The sequence below is a fragment of the Solanum verrucosum genome, unplaced genomic scaffold (assembly GCF_900185275.1).
Source record: "Solanum verrucosum unplaced genomic scaffold, falcon-dt-bn FXZP01000183.1, whole genome shotgun sequence".
In the NCBI taxonomy this organism is placed as follows: domain Eukaryota; kingdom Viridiplantae; phylum Streptophyta; class Magnoliopsida; order Solanales; family Solanaceae; genus Solanum; species Solanum verrucosum.
The window spans coordinates 3,551,257-3,570,620 of NW_026020430.1; the positions used below are offsets into that span (position 1 = coordinate 3,551,257).

General features: G+C 34.9%; 5 protein-coding genes across 5 annotated transcripts; 2 read left to right on the top strand and 3 right to left on the bottom strand.

The window, feature by feature from the left end:
* Nucleotides 1-436: 436 nt before the first annotated feature.
* On the bottom strand, nt 437-2,104 carry LOC125807922 (proliferating cell nuclear antigen). The gene is made up of 4 exons (XM_049487673.1): nt 1,710-2,104; nt 1,070-1,222; nt 885-982; nt 437-801 (listed from the first exon to the last, which is right to left on the bottom strand). Exons 1-4 carry the CDS (start codon nt 2,026-2,028, stop codon nt 577-579), a joined length of 795 nt encoding a protein of 264 aa, XP_049343630.1. The 5' UTR covers nt 2,029-2,104; the 3' UTR covers nt 437-576.
* Nucleotides 2,105-6,586: 4,482 nt separating this feature from the next.
* On the top strand, nt 6,587-8,751 carry LOC125807581 (serine/arginine-rich splicing factor SR45a-like). Its single transcript, XM_049487318.1, has 6 exons — nt 6,587-6,649; nt 6,725-6,802; nt 6,876-6,987; nt 7,140-7,289; nt 7,674-7,737; nt 7,823-8,751. Exons 1-6 carry the CDS (start codon nt 6,627-6,629, stop codon nt 8,545-8,547), a joined length of 1,152 nt encoding a protein of 383 aa, XP_049343275.1. The 5' UTR covers nt 6,587-6,626; the 3' UTR covers nt 8,548-8,751.
* A 509-nt stretch (nt 8,752-9,260) lies between these two features.
* LOC125807613 (uncharacterized) lies at nt 9,261-11,043 on the bottom strand. Its single transcript, XM_049487350.1, has 3 exons — nt 10,726-11,043; nt 10,505-10,645; nt 9,261-9,690 (listed from the first exon to the last, which is right to left on the bottom strand). The coding sequence occupies exons 1-3, from the start codon at nt 10,915-10,917 to the stop codon at nt 9,547-9,549; spliced, it is 477 nt and encodes a 158-aa protein (XP_049343307.1). The 5' UTR covers nt 10,918-11,043; the 3' UTR covers nt 9,261-9,546.
* Nucleotides 11,044-11,569: 526 nt separating this feature from the next.
* Nucleotides 11,570-15,278, bottom strand: LOC125807612 (uncharacterized). The gene is made up of 3 exons (XM_049487349.1): nt 14,880-15,278; nt 14,419-14,559; nt 11,570-12,030 (listed from the first exon to the last, which is right to left on the bottom strand). The coding sequence occupies exons 1-3, from the start codon at nt 15,069-15,071 to the stop codon at nt 11,887-11,889; spliced, it is 477 nt and encodes a 158-aa protein (XP_049343306.1). The 5' UTR covers nt 15,072-15,278; the 3' UTR covers nt 11,570-11,886.
* A 1,919-nt stretch (nt 15,279-17,197) lies between these two features.
* LOC125807562 (protein OCTOPUS-like) lies at nt 17,198-19,364 on the top strand. Its single transcript, XM_049487296.1, has one exon. It carries the CDS (start codon nt 17,329-17,331, stop codon nt 19,228-19,230), a length of 1,902 nt encoding a protein of 633 aa, XP_049343253.1. The 5' UTR covers nt 17,198-17,328; the 3' UTR covers nt 19,231-19,364.

Consider the following 19,364-nt stretch of genomic DNA (forward strand, 5'->3'; position numbering starts at 1 on the left):
TTGGACCAAGTTGGCTCTAGTTTTTCACTCGACTTTGCATCTATGCAAATAGGATTTAATTCTGTTCACTGTTCACTCCTAAACGGAAACTTCCACATTAATAATTTTCTTGCTCCTTTAATAATTCTAACACATGACCTGTGAGACTAATGCAGGTAAAATTTCAAGATATTAATTATTCAAAACAACTTGTTAGCCTTGTAAATTTCATCTTTATTGTAGAAGAACAAAGAGTTTTAGGTAAGGCAGTGCTTGGGATTAACCAGGTATAGATTCATAAATCAACTATTTAACAGCAATTAAGCATTTCAGATTCTCAATAACCAATATCCCTCTTCACTCAGACAACTTTATTTGAAGCAGCATTAGAAAAACAAAAGGCTTTATGTAAATTCAAGTATAAGACATTTTAACACCACATCAGATAAGAGAAGGAAAACCCCCCAAAAGAGGAAAATACATGATTTCATTGAACACAAATTTGAAAATTTGTCTTGCCAGTCTAAGCTAAAGCTACATATTGCTTGCCTGAAAGACTCAAATGAGCCTACACCATAAGAAAACAAAAACATAAAATCAAGGCTTCGTTTCCTCTTCATCCTCTTCTATCTTAGGTGCCAGGTAATACCTTACATAGCCCATCTCAGCAATCTTGTACTCAACAACAACAGGAAGCTCTGAAGACAAGCTGATGGTCACTGTGTTCGACAATGGAGATGCTTTTGTAAAGGAGTTCAAGTATCTTAGGGCAAATGTCAATGACACTGGCTCATTCATCTCTATAACAGTGGCTTCTTCAGGCTGCCAATTTAAAACAAACAAGTCATACATCAGACACAAGAATTAATCAAGAACAATAAGCACATTAAGCAAAAACAATCTACCTTGTCAACAGTTGTATTTTGCCTGCAAACAATATTTGCAGTACCAATGTCACCTCTGGTTGAGAATTTTACACCTTCCTTTGTCACCGAAATAACAACTGCAACAATCAATTGAAATGAATGTTAATGTATAGTCACCATTAGAAAATTTACTGAAGTCACAGCTATCATGAGGCAAATTGCACCTGTATCTCCAATGCTGCTAAGGTCTTTGCAAATTCTACCAAACTCAGCCGAAGGCATTCTAACAATAGCATGGTACTCTGCTTCAGGAATCCCAAGATGCTCACTGTCAATGTCCATTAACTTCATCTCAAAATCAGCAATCTTGTCTTGGGCTGAGATACATTACAGTCATGCAAATAAGTTAGAACTAGACCATAGTAAGAGAGACTGAATCCATATTCAGAATCAAATCACAAAATCAAAAACAAAAAATCAGCTTGATACATGACTCAATCCCATTTATACCAATTTCAATCAAAATTAAACTAGTTTAAATTATTTCATTTGTCTATAAACAGTGAAGTAATCATTTCTAAGATTCATAATTTAGATTCAAACACTATGTCCAAACTCCAAAATACTATTAGCTGCGATTGCTCTCATATTTATAATTAAGGATTGAACACTATGTCCAAATTCCGAAGTACTGTTAGCTTCAATTTTCCTCACAGTTGACATGCTAATTAAAGTAATCACAAGCAAAAAGTGTCAAATATTTCGAGACCAGGTGGTATCAATTTCAACTATATATATCAGATGTTACAGTCTCTAGATCCCATTTATAATTTTGGAAATACAAAAACTAGCTTCGGAACTTACTGGGGCTTTCAAACATGAAAGTTACAGTGTCACTGCCATCGTCAGCCTTGATGGTGATGATGTCATCATTTCCAGCACATTTGAGCATTTTCGCCATGTTAGTAAGGTTCATGCCCATTGAAATGTTCCGGTCACAGCGGTAGTGCTCAAAGCCCTCAGATCGGAGCAGTAGCGCCACCAGAGCCACGTGACTGGAGTCCATGGCTTGCAGAGAGAATCCAGTGGCGGAACAATCAAAGTTCGCATCGTTCACCAGATCCTTGATCGATTCTAGAACTTTCTTGAGCAGACTTCCCTGAACAAGACGTAGTTCCAACATTTTTTTCTCTACGAGAAACTAGGGTTAGGGTTTTGAAATGGGGAAGGAGGGAATTCAGAGGTGTCTGAATGAAAAATAGAGCGAAAATGAGTGTGAAAAAGGGGTTAGGGTTTATATAGCTGCTGGGAAAGTGTGCTCGAGAATTTAGGGCTCGCTATTGGCGGGAAATGAAATGTCAGAAAATAAAATAAATTCCCGCCATTATTTTGATTTTGGGCTACTTTGGCCCATAAATCAATTGGGTCTGCTTCGAAAAAGGCCTTGGGTTGTCTTGGGCTTTAGTCCACTACAGATTCATAGAAGGATTAATTACTTGAGTGGATTCCTTTTAAAAAATAATTACTTATTTTAAACATACTCTTTAATTATTACCATTTATAACAACTTCATTAATTTCTCTCTTTTATCTGTCTCACTCTTTCTCCCTTCCTTTCTTTCTTTCTTTCTTTTTTTTCTTTCTGTTATTCATTCTCCCTTCCTTTCTTTTTTGTTGCTCTTTCTCCCTTTTTTACTATTGCTCTTTTTCCTCTTTTTTTCCGTAGAGTAGTCAATGATTTTAGACTGAATAAAACTTGTATCAATAATTAATTAGACAAGTAATTTAATCGTAACAAATAAAAAGACATAAAAAACTGCAAAATGAATTAAACTTGAATTAAAAATGTATTACAAACATATTAAAGTTGAATTATTATAAGAGAATCAAATATGAATGCAAAATGTAGCAAACAAAAGAGCATTCTTTGATCTGCATATAAATTGAAAAAAACTTGTATCAATAATGAATTAAACAAGTAATCCAATCGTAACAAATCAACCAATTAATTGCAAAATGAATTAAAATTGTATTTAAAAGTGTATTACACAAATATTAAAGTTGAGTTAGAAGAGAGAATTAAGCATGACTAAAAACATGTAACTAATGAAAGAGTAGACATTGACCTATTTAGTAAATTAAACATGTATCAATAATGAATTAAACAAGTATCCAATAGTAACAAATAAATCAAAAAACTGCAAAATGAATTAAATTTGCATTAAAATTGTATTACACAGTATTAAAGTTGAATAAGAAGAGAGAATTAAGAATGAATGGAAAACGTAACTAACGAAAGACAAGACAATGATCTCTAGAGTTAATTAAACTTGTATCAATAATGAATTAAAGAAGTATCCAATAGTACCAAATAAATTAAAAAACTGCGAAATGAATTAAGTTTGCATTAAAATTGTATTACATAGTATTAAAGTTGAATTAAAAGAGAGAATTAAGAATGAATGAAAAATGTAACTAACGAAAGACATGATAATGATCTATAAACTGAATTAAACTTATGAGTTATATCAATAATGAATTAAATAAGTATCCAATAGTAACAAATAAATCAAAAAACTTCAAAATGAATTAAATTTGAATTAAAATTGTATTACATAGTATTAAAGTTGAATTAGAAGAGAGAATTAAAAATGAATTGAAAACGTAACTAACGAAAGACAAGACAATGTTCTATAAACTGAATTGAACATATATCATTATTCGTGAATAAAACATGTATTAGATGTATCTTATAAATTATTTTGAATTATATAAGAAGATGATATATTTGAAATATGTATTATAAATGTATTGTTCATGATTTTAATTCAATTTTCAATTATTTGTAGGAACAACCTATCCAAACTAATCGCAAACGAAAGAGGAGTCAATGATTCGTAGACTGCATAAAACTTGTATCAATAATTAATTAGACAAGTAATTTAATCGTAACAAATGAAGAGACATAATAAACTGTCAAATGAATTAAACTTGAATTAAAAATGTATTACACACATATTAAAGTTGAATTAGAAGTGAATTAAACATGAATGCAAAATGTAGCAAACGAAAGAGCATTATTGTAAATTGAATAAAACTTGTATCAACAATGAATTAAACAAGTAATTCAATCATAACAAATCAACCAATAAACTGCAAAATGAATTAACTTGTATTAAAAGTGCATTACACAAATATTAAAGTTGAATTAGAAGAGAGAATTAAGCATGGATAAAAAAATATAACTAATGAAACACAAACAATGGTCTATAGAGTGAATTAAACTTAAATCAATAATGAATTAAACAAGTAATCTAATAGTAACAAATAATAAACTACAAAATGAATTAAATTTGTGTTAAAAGTGTATTACATAATATTAAAGTTGAATTAGAAAAGAAAATTAGCAATGCAAAATGTAACTAACGAAAGTCAAGACAATAATCTATAGACTGAATTAAACTTGTATTATTCATGAATAAAATATGTATTATATGTGTCTTATAAATTATTTTGGTTTGTATCTCGAACATTTGTAATATGTATTATGCCTATGTTATAAATGTATAACAAATTTGTTACTTAAATTATTTTGGTTGATATCACTAAAAAAGGAGAGAAGTTTGTAATATGTATTATAAATGTATTGTTCATGATTTTAATACAATTATGAAACATATCTAATACAACTTTAATACAATTGCGATACAGTTCCATAAACTTCACCTTTTTCGAGTTTCAATCTAATATTTCTCCTAAAATCAATTATAAACTAAACCAAACCCTCTTAAAATTGAGATACAAACTCCAAATGACATTTTCAATTATTTGTACGAACTACCTATCCAAACTAATCACAAATTCGTAAAATTCAAATAATGAATTCAAAATTTGAAGCTTTATAATGACCATCAATGGTGAACTCTTGCTTCTGTAATTTTAGAGATTTAAAATTTCTGCTTAAAAACATGATTTTGTACAAATTTTCGGTCTTTCTATTCCTCTTTTCATCTTGTTTTTGGATAAAAATAGTGAAATATGGGAAAAAAACTGATTTGAGGATAGTTATTTGAATGAAAATTTCAAAGAAGAAGAGGAAAAAAAAAAGGAGGAAGCAAAATAGTGTCAGAGAAAGAGACGAATAAGCAGAAGAGTAAAAAGAAGAAGAGAAAAAAGGGCTGAGAAAGAGGCAAAGACTGTACAATTTTCTTAATTCCAAAAAAATGTTATATTTAGTTAGAAAAATTTTGTTGCCATAGATGGTAAATATTTTTATAACATAGCATATTTATGTGATTTACCCTTCATAGAAAACCTTTTAGAAATAAACAAACATAAAAGCTCAATAATTATAATTTCGATAATTGTATTCTATAGATATATTCCAATTGATCAAAATGAATGTTTAGATTGTTTCCCTAAAGATCCATAAGTTGCGACGACAAAAAAATGCCATTCACTAAGCAATTATCAAAAAAATAAATAACAAGCTTTTTGTTTTTTATCATCATATCATATAATAATAAAGAATCGAGAGTCCGATTTGTACAGTCTTGTACATTCATTTATTACAATGTAAAATTAAATATTAATATTAATATAGTCTTAAAATTATTATAATCTCATATTCAAATCTACGTATGAAACAATTTTTTTAATTTTTTTTTTTTGGTTTGGTGGATTAGTGTGACAAATTCAAGTCCAATTAAAAAGGATTTCGTGTCCCTCGTCTAGAAACTTCTTTGTGCTACAGCTATATAAGTCTTTCCCCACAACACGCTACCCATTCGAGTCACTCATTTTATTTCCAGAGCCTTCGCAAATTAGAGAGAGAAAGAGACGCATTTCGATACAACGTCATAATCTCTTCACGGTGAGTCTTCTTTTTCTCTCTCTGTTCTCTTCTTCGATACGAATTAGCTAAAATTATAGATATGAGTTGATGAGATTGTATGTCATTTGCGTTTGTGATCGGCATCAATGTTTGATTTAAATTGCATTGCTATTACCTGAGCGGATTAGATGATTCTTCCGTTCATTTTTTACCCAGAACATATAGAGAGCTAAACAGTCTCTGTCGATTTTGAGCTTATTTGTGATTTTGTTGTTTTATGGTTATGATACATAGCAATGAATGATTTTCATGCTAATACTTTTGAAATCTGTAAACATTGACGGGGTTCCAGTACTTCCACGGGAGCATAAATATATACATATGTGTAATGCCTTGCCATACTATTAGATTTGAACTCACTAATACAGTATTAAAGTGCAATTAGTTCAGTGCTATGATCCTTATATAAATGTCAGGATACATAAGTTTTAAGTACTTCATCCGCCTCTATTTTATATGTAGCTAATTGTTGTTGTCTGCTTGGTTTGACAAATTTCAAACTTTGATAGTGTCGCATAGTTTGTTATCCTTTTATCACCAAGGAGAACTATACTTTCTACTTTTATAATTGCTGGGATAATAGAAGGTAAAATGCAAATTAATAGAGGGCAATATAAGATGGGATTTAGGGAACCTTTAGTTTGACTCAAAAGATAAATTGATGTTCTGGTATTGCGATCGAGTAGGCTGAGTAGAGCAGAGTCGATTTAGAGGAATTATATTGTCTGCATCTATTAGTTTTGGATTGTTTGACAAATCAGTGATCTTGATTTGCTTGGTTTTACTTGCTATATATTTACTGGGTTTGTGAGAAAACACACTGTTTTATCGTCTTTCTCCTTTATATCATTAGCCTAAGCTTAACATTCTGTTTGATGGTAACTGCAGATGTCGTATTCCAGGAGGTCAAGGTATTGTTGGTCTTAATATGGGTTTTATATGGTCATTATTCCTTGTCATGTTCAAATATGACATTTATATTGCAGGTATTCTCGCTCACCTTCATATGATCGATATAGCAAGTCTGTCTCAAGGTCCAGATATGTTTCAAGGAGTCGGTCAAGGTACATGTCTGCAGTGTTCAATTAATATGCTGGTAACTAGAGTTCATGTTATCTAACTTTATTATAATGGCAGGAGCTGTGATTCAAGTGATGTTGAGAACCCAGGGAACAATTTGTATGTGACTGGTCTCTCAACCCGCGTTAAAGAGCGAGATGTTGAGAAGCATTTTTCTGCTGAGGGAAAGGTATGTTTGTTGCTTCTTAAGGTTTCCTTCCCGTTCTCTGTAGTTGGCTTTTGCACTTTATTAAAAAAAAAGAACTCCGTACGATTTGCTCCTATGTGCATTCATATTGTTGGGGATATCAACATCATTAAATGCTTTTTTTCTCTGGTTAGGTTGAAGATGTTCGTCTTGTTTTTGACCCATGGACCCGCGAATCTCGTGGGTTTGGTTTCGTGACAATGTCCAGCGTTGAGGAGGCTGATCGCTGCATCAAGTCTCTGAATCGCTCAGTACTTGAAGGCAGAGTTATCACTGTGGAGAAGGTAGAATTTATTGAATATTTGCTCAGTTTTTTTTTAATCTTATGTTTGCAATTTTTGCTGGTATCAGCTCTTAGTTGTATCAATATCTTATATTGCTTCAGTAATTTGATCAGTTTGAAAGTTGTTTGCTTGTTTCGCCTGAGTTTCTTTGGCAGCAAGGAAGCTGTGTGTAGCAGCTCTTCACCAAAGTCCAAAAAACAAATCAAAACACATCAAGCAAACAGACTGTAAACCAGAGGGTTGTAGCCTTCATTTTTCCTTTATTCAGCCTCGCCCTTGTTGCATATTATTCATTTCTCATTGGTTACTTATATCGTGACGTTGTTTTATTGCATCAACCCGCCAGAGTCTAGATTTGCTGTCTGACAATTGTCTCCTATGCAGGCTAGGAGGAGAAGAGGTAGAACACCTACTCCAGGAAAATATTTGGGGCTTAGAACTGTTCGCGGTATGATATTGTATCCTTTCCTAAGCAATAATTGACCTGGGTTATTTGTCTGTGATGTCTTCTAACTTCCACCTTGTAAATGTAGTTCGTCGTGAATCAGGAAACTATCCTCCTCATTCAAGGAGTCGCTCTCCTTGTTACTCATCTGAAAGCTACAGGAGCAGGTCTTACTCTCCATATTACCGACAAGAGCATAGATCATACTCTTATTACAGAGGACGCCAGAGATCCCACTCTTCATATTACAGTCGACACCACTGCTACTCAGAATCACCTTATTCTCCTTACTATAGTCGTGGCAGGTCTTATTCTCGATCTTTATCCCCATATAGTCAGCGTGATCGGTCCTACTCTCCAGATGACCGTTACTACAGAAGAAGCCGTTACCATCACTATTCTCCCGTCAATCATCTGCGTGATCGTTCCTATTCTCCAGATGACCGTTACAATAGAAGAGGCCGCTACCGTGACTACTCTCCCGAAAGACGTGATCTTTTGGACTCTCCAGATGTCCGTGACAAAAGAATGAGCCGCTATCGCGACTACTCTCCGAACAGTTACTATTATCGAAGGAACCGATATCGTTCCATTTCTCGGAGCATTTCACCTCGATATCGGAGAAGCTACTCATGCAGTGCATCACCTAGGTGGTCAAAGGGGAGCTATTCAAGAAGCGTTTCCAGGAGCAGCTGCTCTCGTAGCAGTTACTCTCCTAATCCGAAGAAAAGCTCTAAGAAGAGTTGCAGCGTTAGTGCATCTTCCAGATTTGTTTCAAGGTCTGTTACACCTAGGTCTTCGCCTTCATCATGAAAGGACTACACTACTAGGAAGGTCTAATCTGTCACTCTGTTGCAAAGAGTTTAAAGTTGTACTAGATTGGTCACTCAAGTAGAATTACTCAAGATAACAAATCTGCTTTCCAGCTTATGTGACTGGTGGAAATGAGATCTAGCTGTACTATTGTGTTTGTAATTTAATGCAGAGGTAATACGGTGTATTGACCGAATATGGAAACGACATTAGCATATTAATGTGTACGAAGCCAGTACAGAAATCTCTCAATTTCTTCATTGCTTTCTAGTGGCTTTTATATGTTGGGTGTGTATAACATAGTATTTCATGGGTTATAACTATAGTGAGCATTCCTGTGACTGCATGCGGTGCATGACTATTGAAGTCTTGAACTAGTAGTAATTCACACAGGTTTAAATGCTATAGCCTTGATGTAGTAGTTACATAGCTGTTGGCCATGATTATATGTTCATGTGGGCGTTCTCCTCGCTGCTAATGGCAGAGGGTATGTTCTTGGAAGAATATACCAGGGTGATTGTGATTTCAACCTTGACGAAACTCTTCTCAAAATGTTACTAGTGGTACATAATTTTGTATTTTTCTACACATTTTGAGGGGTACTTGATTTTTTTTCTTCTTTTGTTAGCTACAAATGGAGGGAGCTATATTTGCCCAAGTTCTCTCTACAAACAGACGAACTTATATCCAAATGAAATACATCTTTGATAAAAAAAAAATTGAGTGTAGATTTCCTACTTCAATATTTCTCTAGTTTAAATGGAGTTACAGAGTCCATGAGGATTATATATATAAACCATTACACACACATTATCATCAAATGGATGTAATGGAACTCTCGACAAAAAAAAAGGAGCAGAACATATCCACCTCCATTGATGAGCATATGTTTACACTGCACTGTTTCTCACGGGCACAATGCTGCTCAATACATGCTATCTGAAAACTATCTGATAAAAGAAGAACCAAAGAGGCATTTTGGTCTAGATAAATACTACGTCACATTTTACTAGCATATTTACCAAATAATGAATGCCGCCCCTCAGCAATTAGCTCCCCAGTAGCTTTATTTTTCACAAGTACACTTGTTCCAGAATAACCTCCTTTCCTACCTAAGACTTGACCGATGATCTCCAACTCATCCTGCAAATATCCCAAGAAAAATGCATATAACAAAATCTGTAATCCATCAGTGAAAGGCGAATGCACATTCTTTGGTAACTATGCTAGTAAAATGTGTGATTACTCTTCTTTACTGAAGGACATTCAAGAATGCTGGTGACATTTTAAAGGTTCAAAAGCATCTTCTATTGCATAAAATGAGAAACACAGTGTAGGAATGTGAAGAAGTGTGGAAGGGTGCAAAAGAAAGAGTTTGGTGTGCCGAAACTAACTGCAACATTTTCCAATCCCAGTCAAGTTTCCAAATTTCCATGAATTTCATCAAGGGATTGCCTAAACGGCTATACCCAAGGAGATAAAGTCAGTACAGTAGTGTTAGTCCATAGGTATACACATTGGGCATTTTATAACTTACTCTCTCCCTCTCATAACTATTCAAGTTGCTAGAGCCACTATGGATATCATTCTAGAAGCTGAGGGGCCTTCAATCACTATAGTGTTCGAACAGCGACAGGATTTTCCTAAGCATCTTCTGGAGAGAACAACTGTTTGCATTGCTAAAGGTTAAGTTTTACTCCATACTCAAACAGATGGGCGGTGTAGGCTGAAAGAGTAAACAAGTGCCTTAAACCTACTTGAGATGCATATCAAACCAGCAAATCCCGAGGAGTTGAATCAATGACTATCTATCTTGCTCTATAGACATTTCATTTCTTTCTTTTCTCATTCCTCATTCATTTCGAAATACAACATGATCATACTAACAAGTGCAGAAGTCAGAAAATTCATGAACCAATAATTAACTCATTGAATGGGAAGAATTAGGAGTGCTTACATCAATCTTCGCACTTGAATGAAATGAAATTGACATGTCTACGGATACATTCACTGGGTGACCCCCAACATTGACACATCCAGCCCCAACAGCGTCAATAAGATTGGCTATAGCACCAGCTGCTAATTTTCCTTCTCCATCCTACCAATTCACATCAAAGAAGCTTTAATCTCCATGCACTAGAAACTCGAGTAGAAAAAAGAAGAAGGGGATTTTCATACCGTGAGTCGAGGAGGAACTTTGAATATGCAAAAGACACGATCGGATTCAAGCCGATCAACTCGGATACCTCTGAGGGCATAACACTCGTAGAAGCTAAACTCGGCGCCGGTTCGGAGAGGAAGGAAATCAAGTGAGGAAACCCGGTCCGATTCTTCCTGGGTTAGTTCAAGGAAAGCTTGTGATTTCTCCATTAATTCTCTCTCCTAGCTCTGTCTCCTCAAACTCCCAAATAAAATTACACTTTTTGGGCTTTTCTCATGAATGATGAGAAAGAGTAATGGAGAAGATGGTAGGTAAATGCAAAGCTGTGGGTTTAACGTGAACCAAACAACTCTCCGTCCCAATTCACATGCATTATAATTTGACTAATTTGGAAGTAGATTTCTACCTAATTAGGGCTCGAATTGAGATATCTAGTTAAGAAATCAGTAGAAATCATCTCAAATCAAAATCAGATTAACAAATTAAAATAGAAAAAAATAATAAAAATTCTTCTTTTAGTGGTCACACAAATTAGCTAAAATAATTTTTGCATCACAAATTTCAATTTTTTTAAAAGAAAAATTGTAAATTGAAAGAGGTGGAGAGAGGGAGTATAATTTTAGGCGAGTTGATCCTTCGAACCCAACAATTCTATTTTAGTTCCGCCTAACATTGATATTATGATGATAAATATAATCTGAATTGGGTAAAAATTGGCCTGGATAATATTATTTTTCCACAAAAGTACATAGCAAGCAGTAGGATGGGGCTATAGGAGTACTACACATTTGATGAATAATATGGCAATTGCTCGTCGTGCAAAATATTTGTTTGAGCGTATATCTCACTGTTGATAAAATCTTATATCAATCAACTACGCTTCAATCCTAAACTCATAGAGGAGAATCCTCAATATCTGTCCCGTATACATGAAGTTATAGTAAATGCAATGATAATCAGCACAAAATGCCTCGATTAACAAGCAAATATTTACATTGGACTTGTTCCTCACAAGTCACAAGTATAATGCTGCTCAATACATGTTATCACAGCAAAAGAGAAAAACTATGCACCATACTGATTTTCCTTTTTCGAACGAAACATACATGTGGACCAGGAGCTGGAAACTGAAGTACATCCTCAAACAGGCATCTTGGTCCAGAGAAATACTTCACATTTTACATTTTACTAGCATGTTTACCGAATAATGAATGCCGCCCTTCAGCAATGAGCTCCCCTGTCGTTTTATTTTTCACAAGTACACTTGTTCCAGAATATCCTCCTTTCTGACCCAAGACTCTACCAATGATCTCCAACTCATCCTGCAAATATCCCACGCAAAGACGTAATCCATAAGTAGAGGTTGAATGCACATTTAGAAAGATGATAAAGAAGAAAGAACTTTCGACTTGAAATATGGGAGAGATCAAAGGCAGAATAAACCACTTTGGGTTGGTTCAGACCCTAACTTACTGAACTGCTAGGATGAAGAGAATAAGGGGAAAATACGTGATGTGAAGCAAACTATCAGAAGTCTTCTAGATTAATTCTTGGTATTGGCTTACCAAGAAAGACATGAGAAAATATCAACTCACGTTGGGTGGATAAACAGCAATAAGTACATCACTACCTACTAACTGATGGACACTTGTACAGGAGAGGCAAGCAACTTGGTACCATTTTCAAATTAGCTTATGTTTTAAATATAAATTCTACTCTCAAAGGTCAGTGCAGTAATGACTTGCACATGAAAACAGTTTTATAAAGAATGGGGATATAGAGGTGGCTTGCAGCACCATGCTCCTGTAATCCAACAACAAAATGCACCTCTTTTAAGGATTGAAATACATACATAAAGGTAAAATTGAGAGTATATTCCTGCACAAACAAAATGCATATACAGTAGGCAAGGCTGAAAAGCATTAGCTAGGGAAGGACCACAAAAAATATTCTATTTACTCAATCAAGCATTACTCAGATGGCAACAATTTGATTATTTTAAAAGCCTACCTCATGAGCCATTGCTAATCACTCAATCCTCACTGTCCACTGAAAAAGTGGTGGTCCTATCCCCTATATTGCTTTGCAGAAACAATTATATTCCTCATGTCAATATAAGATACCTCAACACATCTCACATCCAATCTCTTATATGCTGTCAAGTTCTTAACATCACACTTCTTGACTAACTCGGCTTTCCAAATAACCAACCAAACAATGCCTCCATGTCCTCTACTTATCCAGATCCTGACTAGTTCTTACTTTACTACCCAGACAAAGTTAAAAAATATCCAAGTTCTATGGCACCAACGGACCAACCCTAGGATGAATATTGGAAATCTGACCATTTCATTGGAACTTATACTGTACCTGATTGCAAAAAAAATGATTTTGCGTTGATGCATATCCTTGATGAACTCAAGAAAACTGAGGCCATGCTTTGATGGATAACTGGTGAATCATAGAAGAGCAGTCTCTCATGGACAGCCTTATGCTGTGATTTCTATTGCAGGTAACTCACTTTGAACAAATCTCAAATTGGGTCTTGCTTTATTCGACTTAACCCTAAATTGCATTGGCAAAATGTTGAACCCAGTAAGCCTCATTGATGCCAATAAAAAAAGCCAAATTACATAAGGTATCCATTGATGCCATGTCTAAACACTCTTATACAACAAAAAGCTCCTGTCATATACCCAAAGCTCTGCCCAGCAAACCAAGCCTTACAACACTGCCTAAACCTTCATATCTTCAAACTCCCAAGCTACTCTAACCAATAAAATTGCACCGAGGAGTCTCTAAAGAACAGAACCAATATGTTAAATGCCATGTTAGTTACGGAAGACATAATTGCCAACCAAAGTAATTGAATGCTATGTCAGCCAAGAAGGAACTGAGAGATTAAGATGGATGAAGAGGTTTGGAAGGATGATGAACAAGTTTTGGGCTAAGGAGTCCAGGACATAGGGAGTTAGGGACGCAGAAGTGGCAGTACTCGATGGAGTCTCCAGACCCCCTAGAATAATCAGAACTCAGGACTCGATCAAGTAAACACCTCTGGTTATATCGGCGGACAGTGGGTTTATACACAATTTTGTTAGTCTACATGTGGTGAAGCAATTTAAATTTTTATTAGTGCCTAATAAGGTATCAATGGACATGACCATTTCCAATTGACATGTGATCAAAGATACTCTGCATTTCAGTGGGTAATGCAAGGAGAAGAGTTCTTTTGTACTTAAGAATTGCTAAAGTTAGTGGAAGTAACCTGGTCTTAAGGATGTATTTGATTGACCTATTTTCCATCTACAGTGTTGCATACCATATAGTAGTATATTTTTTCTTAAAGAGGGGATATTCATCACAGATGGACAAACTGATAAAGGCAAAACTAGCTACTGATAATCATTTGAAAAGTCAGCTAGTTTGTTAGCAGGTGTAGTGTAGGGTACACAGCTCATTATTTTTATTATTCAGCATTTTATTTGCCTGACTTGTGAGTGATGAATGTGGAACCAGTCTATCTTCCTCTTTATGCGTTTCATTCGTTTCTTCTGTGATTTCCTCTTATTATTCTTTCTTTCCTTGTTAATTCTAAAATACAGCATGAGCATACTAAAAGGTGCAGACATCTGATAAAAATATTGTCACAAAATTCATGAACCAATAATGAAATCATCGAAAAGATAGGAAAAATGAGGAGTGCTTACACCAGCCTTCGCACTTGAAAGAAATGAAATCGACATGTCCACTGATACATTCATCGGGAGACCCTCCACATAGACTACCGCACCCCCAACTTCATCAACTAGATTAGCAATGGCACCAGATGCTAGTTTCCCTTCTCTATCCTACAAAGGTACACCAAAAAAGTTTCCATTCCAAGCAACAATCCAGTAGAAAATACAAGAAAACAGTCTATTTAATTTTAAAAACTTCATCTGCATATATCCCAATATTCAAATTCTAAACTTCTATGTAATGCTTCTTTATCAACCTACCCCTTTAATCTTCAAATCAACTATAACTCTAATACACTCTTCAACCATTATTTTGTGATAATATATTTCTATACAACTATCACAACATTCAAGAATCAAAATTTAAACATTGAAAATGACAAACACATAACACAAACTGGGAAAAGGGGCAAAATTCGGGTTTGTCTTACAGTGAGACGAGGAGGAACTTTGAAGGTGCAAAAAACTTGACCCGGTTCAATTCGGTCAACCCGGATGCCTCTGAGAGAATAGTACTCATAGAAGCTACACTCGGTACCGAGCCGGTGAGGAGGAAAGGCAAGAGACGAAACCCGGTCCGATTCTCCCTGGGTTAATTCAAGAAAAGCTTTAGCTTTCTCCATTTGGTCTCCTCTTCTTGTTATGAAACAGAATTTAGGCAATTTCCCTTGATTTTACAAGCGTAGTTTGGGTATTTTGAGGGATAAGATGATCGTAAATTGCTAATCGAAGAAGATGAAAAAAAAAGAAGGTAAAGAGTGATGAGTATTTACGGATTTGGATGGAAAACTTTGTGCCTCTTGAGCTAGCGGGTTTAACGTGAAGGAAACGGATGGAACAAACCAAATATATTACGACTCCATAATGTTTTTTTAAATATAATTTTCTTAAATATTAGATTTGCATGTATATTAGGGGATGATTAAAAACAAGTTATATGAGGTAAGATGAAAATAGTACGAATAAGATGAAAGAAATGAGATTGACTATTTTGCATCTGTAAAAAGAAGGTGTCCAAATGTTAGAGGTCGATTATGAAAGTTAGAATTAAGTCGAAGAAAAATTAAGACAAGTGATTTTAATATATTGAGATATGACCCTTAATTTAAATAGTAATATACAAATATCAAATATTTAGATAAAAAATTAATAGATAGGTTAGTATATTACTATCTTATTTTTGGGTTTGTATTGATATACGTTGCTTGATTTATTATATTTTGTTTTTATGGAAAGTTCAGAGTGTTTCACTATCTTATCAAATACTTATCAATGATATTCATTATTTCAATTTATGGATTGAACTTAGAAAAATATTTAAAAAATTGTGCGTGAATAAAGGTTGCTCATGTACTTTAACATTGATGGAGATAGAATCTTTCACTCAAGAGATAAAATAAATTAATCTTTATAATTTTTCGACAATCATTATAATTTCCTCCAAATTTGACATTGACCTTGTTTCCTAGGGTTAGTTATGCTATTTCTTGGGCACGTGGAATGAAGACTTCTAGGCCCATATGCCAATGGAAACAAATTATATTAAAGTAACTTATTTCTGAATCTAATTTGTGCACAGCTTTAGAGGTCTTAAGAATCATGGCATCTTCATAATAAAAACGTTACACTAGACGTTAACTGATACCTGAGTGAAAAATAATTAATTGTTGCATAGTACATACCCCTATGTTGGCTTAACATTTAACTATTCATTTTTTAGTACTCGAATAATAAAAGGGAATAAATTAACAAAATTACAATAAAATGATAAATATTTCTTTATTTCAATTATAAATTTCTGATTTAAAAATCTCAGGGTATAAAGTAGTAAAAGTTTTACCACTAAATACTCTCTTTGTCTCATTTTATATGCCATCCCTTTTTATAAATAATTAGTCCATAATACTTGTCATTTCATAAAATCAATGCATAAATTACCATATATATATATATATATATATTTTACCCTTGTGAGTTATTAGCCTTGAAAATATACATTTGACCAACTTAGAAAATCTAAGTAAATGATTCATGTTTATTGGTTAAATTAATTAATCAAAATAAATTAATTCATATTCATTGATTGAAAACTTGAGCTTCAAAAAAATTAAATAAGGATAGAAGGATAAAGTTACATAATTTCTTAATACAAGTGCAAAGTAAAAATGTGACATATAAAATAAGACGGAGAGAGTATAAGAATTTTCAGAGCAAAGTATATGAGTATCAGTTTTTGACATTGCCATTTAACTTGTATTTGCTTTTCATTATTTTTTTTAATGTGTATCTAATTCACGATAACTTTAAATATACAATGTTTGAAGTTAATTAGTCTTAACAGACTCTAACTTCAATCGTATATGAAGTTTCATATAGTTAAAGTTTATATACATATGACTAAAGTTTAATTAGTTTTGCCTAACTTCATCCTTTTTTTCTTGAACTTTATCTATACGTGCGCGGAGTTTAGACATAAAATAATGGAAGTCCAATCAAATATAACTCGAATTTCAACTATATATAACTTTAAGAATATTGTGTTTGAAGTTTGATTTTTTCAAACTTAACTTTAGAAACTCCACATCTGAAGCGGATATTTACATTAAAAAAATTTAAAAAGCAAATAATATTTAATGACACTATCAAAGTGAATTATGCTATAAAAATTTAAATTTAATCGAGCTTTAATAGAAAGGTCGAACGGAGAAAATCAAAAGATAAATTAAAAGAGTAGGGACAATTAAAGGGTTTATGAAGGGTTCTTTTGCTTATAGTCTCTTTGGATCCCTTGTGCTCTGAAATTTTTCTGTCCATCTTGTCGGAAAAACCCAACTCCCATTCATAAATGAGCCCATCTTATGCTGTCCCACTCGCATTCCAATGACTCGTACCACTTCCCAAAACCGCACCCGTACCCGAACCCGCCGTCTTTCAGCTTGTTACCGCCACCCATCGGAGCCGGTCACCGGCATCTGTGCCGCATGCCTGCGTGAACGTCTCTCCGGTCTTGACTCTTCTGCTGATTCTGAACTCTCTATTGTTCCTACATTCTCAAATTCTTTCGAAAACCCAGATGCTGATAATGGACCCGAACCCGGACCCGGATTTGATGGTAGCCGGAGTAAAGCTGCTACATCGTCGTTTTCTCCGGATCTCCGGCGTTGTAGGTCTGTTTCTACTGCCAGGTGTGAAGGTTCTTGTAGCTGGTCGGAGCCACGTCGGAGATCTTGTGACGATAGGTCGTCCAGGAATACTCTTGTAAATCTCTTTGGAGTTGATGATGAGGTGGGTGGACCCAATGCCGGTTTCAATGTTGAATCGAAGAACCTGGGGTTGGCGAATTTGTCTGATAATGTTTGTCAGTCGATAGTAGAGCATAAAGAGAGTGAAGAAGTTAGGGTTCGTGCTGATGCATTGGTGAGAATAGAGGATATAGATGAAGATACTCAAGATGGAGAGCTTAAGACAATGAAAGAGTTCATCGATCTCGAATTTCACACAAAAAATCAGAAATCAAGGGATTTCAGAGACATTGCGGTGAATTTCAGGGAAGCAACTTCAGTCTTCAGCAAGAAATTGCAAAAATGGAGGCAAAAGCAGAGGGAAAAGAAGCTTAATAGTAGAAGTGCTGAAGGAAATGATAGGTTTTCAGCTGGAAATAGCAAGTTGATAGGTTATAAATCAAAGGATAGTCGGTCTGAGATTGGGGAATGTGCAATGGGGAGGAGATCTTGTGATACAGAACCTCGTTTTTCAGTTGATGCTGGGCGATTGTCGTTGGACGGTCCAGGGATTTCAATTGATGAGCCTAGAGCTTCTTGGGATGGATATATGGTCGCTAGGACTATTCCACGGCTAACACCAATGTTATCAGTTGTCGAAAATGTGCTTTTAGGGAATGGAAATGGGTTTGATAGGCATCGAGCATCGCTTGATGGGCAAATGCAGGCTATAGTAGAAGATGAGAGTAGTTCAGGTGGATCAGGACAATCCAATTCGGATTCTTCATCATCTCAAAGGGGAAGTAGTTTTGATAGGTCGAGTTCTGTTCAGAGTTTTGGCAAGAGGACATTGGATTTGGAGGTTAACGAAGGCAAGTATATGTCAAATTCATCTTCTGCTCACGTCAAGTTGGTTATTACAGAGAGGGAATTGAAAGATTGGCGCTTGAATTCTATCAAAGATGATAATTTGAATAAGTATGAATCATTTCCCAAGAATGGAATTGTTGCTGAAAGTTGTGACCCCAAGAAGGGGTCCAAGAAGCCTGCTCGGTGGCGAGAGGTGTTCAATCTCTTTGGTAACAAGCAAAAGCTGAATAACAATAAGGGAGAAACCCGAAAAGGAGAAGGAGAAACCATCAGTTCAGTCACTGATAGCAACGGGAAGCAAGGGGACAAGGGTTATGATAATGTAAAGGAGGCTGCTCAATGGAGGCTTTCACGCAGCAGCAGCATTGTTGGGGCTAGAAAATCCTGCAGCAGCTCCTACATTCCTGCTAGGAATTCCTGCAGCAGTGCTTTCGATCAGCCTAGGAATTCGTGTGACATGACTGAACTAAATTACAGTAAGAAGAAAGTTGCTGAACGTGCTGCCTCTGCTAACTTTGGCAGGGATGCTTTTGTGCTGGATAGGAACAGGAGTGTCAAATGCTCTTCAAATGACATTGATAATGGTACGTTGCCATTTTATTTGATGCCATTGAGGACTTCTAGGAGCCGTAGATTCACTGAGAACAAGTTAACAAAGCCCCTTCACGCTACTGGCAATGGTTTGCACTGAACTGGAAGGAAGATACTACATGTAGTTTACCACGTATCTGATTTTGTAAAAAAACAATTTATCTTTGTGTATCGGCATACCTTGTTATTTGAATATCAAAATGCTTTCTTTATAATAGTTAGCTCAAATTTTTT